This window comes from Pyrgilauda ruficollis, unplaced genomic scaffold (assembly GCF_017590135.1).
Source record: "Pyrgilauda ruficollis isolate IOZ18807 unplaced genomic scaffold, ASM1759013v1 scaffold427, whole genome shotgun sequence".
Classification (NCBI taxonomy): Eukaryota; Metazoa; Chordata; class Aves; order Passeriformes; family Passeridae; genus Pyrgilauda; species Pyrgilauda ruficollis.
In genome coordinates this window covers 129,496-131,862 of record NW_024525790.1, presented here as the reverse complement: position 1 = coordinate 131,862, position 2,367 = coordinate 129,496, and the positions used below count along the sequence as shown (strand labels likewise).

The 2,367-nt window shown below is 59.8% G+C and overlaps 2 protein-coding genes across 2 annotated transcripts in view; both read left to right on the top strand.

Annotated features, from left to right (window-relative positions):
- Positions 1 to 368: 368 nt before the first annotated feature.
- On the top strand, positions 369 to 2,094 carry LOC121359200 (28S ribosomal protein S29, mitochondrial-like). The gene is made up of 4 exons (XM_041477986.1): positions 369 to 497; positions 875 to 964; positions 1,786 to 1,903; positions 1,984 to 2,094. The coding sequence occupies exons 1-4, from the start codon at positions 480 to 482 to the stop codon at positions 2,067 to 2,069; spliced, it is 312 nt and encodes a 103-aa protein (XP_041333920.1). The 5' UTR covers positions 369 to 479; the 3' UTR covers positions 2,070 to 2,094.
- Positions 2,095 to 2,138: 44 nt separating this feature from the next.
- Positions 2,139 to 2,367, top strand: part of MSTO1 (misato mitochondrial distribution and morphology regulator 1) — a 4,670-nt gene continuing 4,441 nt past the window's right edge. Inside the window, exon 1 of the mRNA XM_041477991.1 lies at positions 2,139 to 2,144. Within this exon, the coding sequence (XP_041333925.1) occupies positions 2,139 to 2,144 (6 nt within the window). The remainder of the gene's footprint in view (positions 2,145 to 2,367) is intronic.

Below are 2,367 nucleotides of genomic sequence, written 5' to 3'. Positions count from 1 at the left end.
ATATTTTAAAATATATAAAAATTATAAAAGCTAAAATCCTGAGGCTCTTTCCCCCAGAGCTCTGCCCTGGGCACAGCCCTGACTCCTGCTGCAGGGAGAGCAGGGAGGCTCTGTGGTTCACTTTTAATTCTGTGGCAATCCCTGAAAATGTTCAGGCTTTGGAGGAGCCTGAGAGGTTCACGTTGTGCTTCAGACAGTTCTCCTGAGTTTCTCCTGTCTCTGCCTGAGGCAGAATGCAGTGGGGGTTGGAGAGGCAGGGCTGGGTGCTGCTCAGTGCAGCGTGACTCAGGCTTGCAGGGCGAAGGGAAAGCAAAGAATAAAACATTCCTGGAGGATGGGAATGATCCTGCCAGCCCAGCTGGAAGGAGGGGAGGGGAGCTTGTGTCTCAGATGGAAGCTGCTGGCAATGAAATAGTGATGCAGACAATCTCCACCAGGTTTCTCCCGAGGAGCTGACGCTGGTGCACAACCTGAGGAAGATGCTGATGAACGACTGGGTGAGTTCCAGCCTCTGCCTTTGCCTCTGTCTCTGCCAGCAATTACCACCCTCCCAGCCAGGAATTCCCAATTCCCAATATCCCATCCAGCCCTGCCCTCTGGCAGTGGCAGCCATTCCCTGTGTCCTGTCCCTCCATGCCCTGTCCCCAGTCCCTCTCCAGCTCTCCTGGAGCCCCTTCAGGCCCTGGCAGGGCTCTGAGCTCTCCCTGGAGCCTTCTCCCCTCCAGGTGAGCACCCCCAGCTCAGCAGAGGGGCTCCATCGTGGAACCCTTGCTGCAGCAGCTCCATCCTGCAATAAAAAGATGCCTCAGAGATTGATCCTAAAGCAGCACTGGGTTTGCAGCTGACAGGATTTTTATTTCTGCTCTGCTTCCAGAGTGGAGGTGCCATTGTGACCACCCTGAGCCAGACTGGCTCGCTCTTCAAGCCCAGCTCAGCCTACACTCCCCAGGAGCTGCTGGGAAAGGTGAGCCACGGCCTCTTCTGGGTTTTTTCCCCCTCTTCACATTGGGAAAGAAACAAAAAAAATTGGTTGGTGCTCGGTTCTGTTCAAGGGGACACTGCTCAGGCGCTCTGGGGATCACACACAGCTTTGGGTCAGCAGTGCCCTGAGTGCCAGGGGAGCCACAAGTGTCCTGGGGTGTGCCAGGCACAGGGCAAGGCAGGACTGCCCTGCCTGGGGCACTTTGGGCACCACGGTCTGGGAAGGGCCTGGAGGATGAGGAGCATCGGAGGGCATTTCTGTCCAGGTGGGAAAGAGGAGCCTGAAGGGAGAGCTCAGGGATCTGCAGCTCCTCGGGAGGGGCAGCTCTGATTTCTGTGAGCAGGACAGGACCCAAGGAACGCTGGAGCTGTGTCAGGGAGGGCTGGGCTGGACGGCAGGAAAGGAGCAGGAAAAAGCAGGAAAAGGAGCAGGAAAAAGCAGGAAAAGGAGCAGGAAAGGAGCAGGAAAAGGAGCAGGAAAAAGCAGGAAAAGGAGCAGGAAAAGGGGCAGGAAAAGGCTCTTCTCCCAGAGGGTGCTGGCACTGCCCAGGGCACGGGTACAGCCCCAGGGCTGCCAGAGCTCCAGGAGCACTTGGACACCACTCCCAGGCACAGGGTGGGATTTTGGGGTGCCGGGATTTTGGGGTGCCGGGATTTTGGAGTGTCTCCAGGGCCAGGAGCTGGACTGGGTGATCTGTATGGGTCCCCTTCAACCCTGGCTATTCCATGACTCCATGATGAGCTCCCCCTGGGCCGTGTCCCCACCCAGCCCCACCACTGACCGTGCCTGGCCTCCCTTCCCAGGAGGGCTTCGATGCCTTGGACCCCTTTGTGCCCATCGCTGTCCCCAACTACAGCCCCAGGGAGTTCGAGAGCTGCTACGGCTACTACCTGGAGCGCAGGTGGCTGCAGCACGAGAAAGGTCGGTGCGGGCGGAGGCGGCACCGGGCTCGGTTCCCTCCTCCCTGCCCAGCCCCTCCAGCTCTGGTTTCTCTCTCGCAGCGCACACGGAGGACGGCAAGGCGGAGCTGCGGTTCCTCAGCGGCTCCAACCCGCGGCAGCTGGACCGGCTGGCGGGGCCGCTATAGCGCAATAAAGGCTCCGTTCTCCCGGTGTCCGTGTCCGTGCCTGTATCCCGGTGCCCGTGTCTGTGTCCCATGCCCGTATCCCGTGTCCGTGTCCCGGTGTCTGTACCCGTGTCCGTATCCCGGTGTCCGTGTCCGTGCCTGTATCCCGGTGCCCGTGCCCGTGTCCCGTGCCCGTATCCCGTGTCCGTATCCCGGTGTCCGTGTCCGTGTCCCGTGCCCGTGTTTGTATCCCGGTGCTCGTGTCCGTATCCCGGTGTCCGTGTCTGTGTCCCGTGCCCGTGTTTGTATCCCGGTGCTC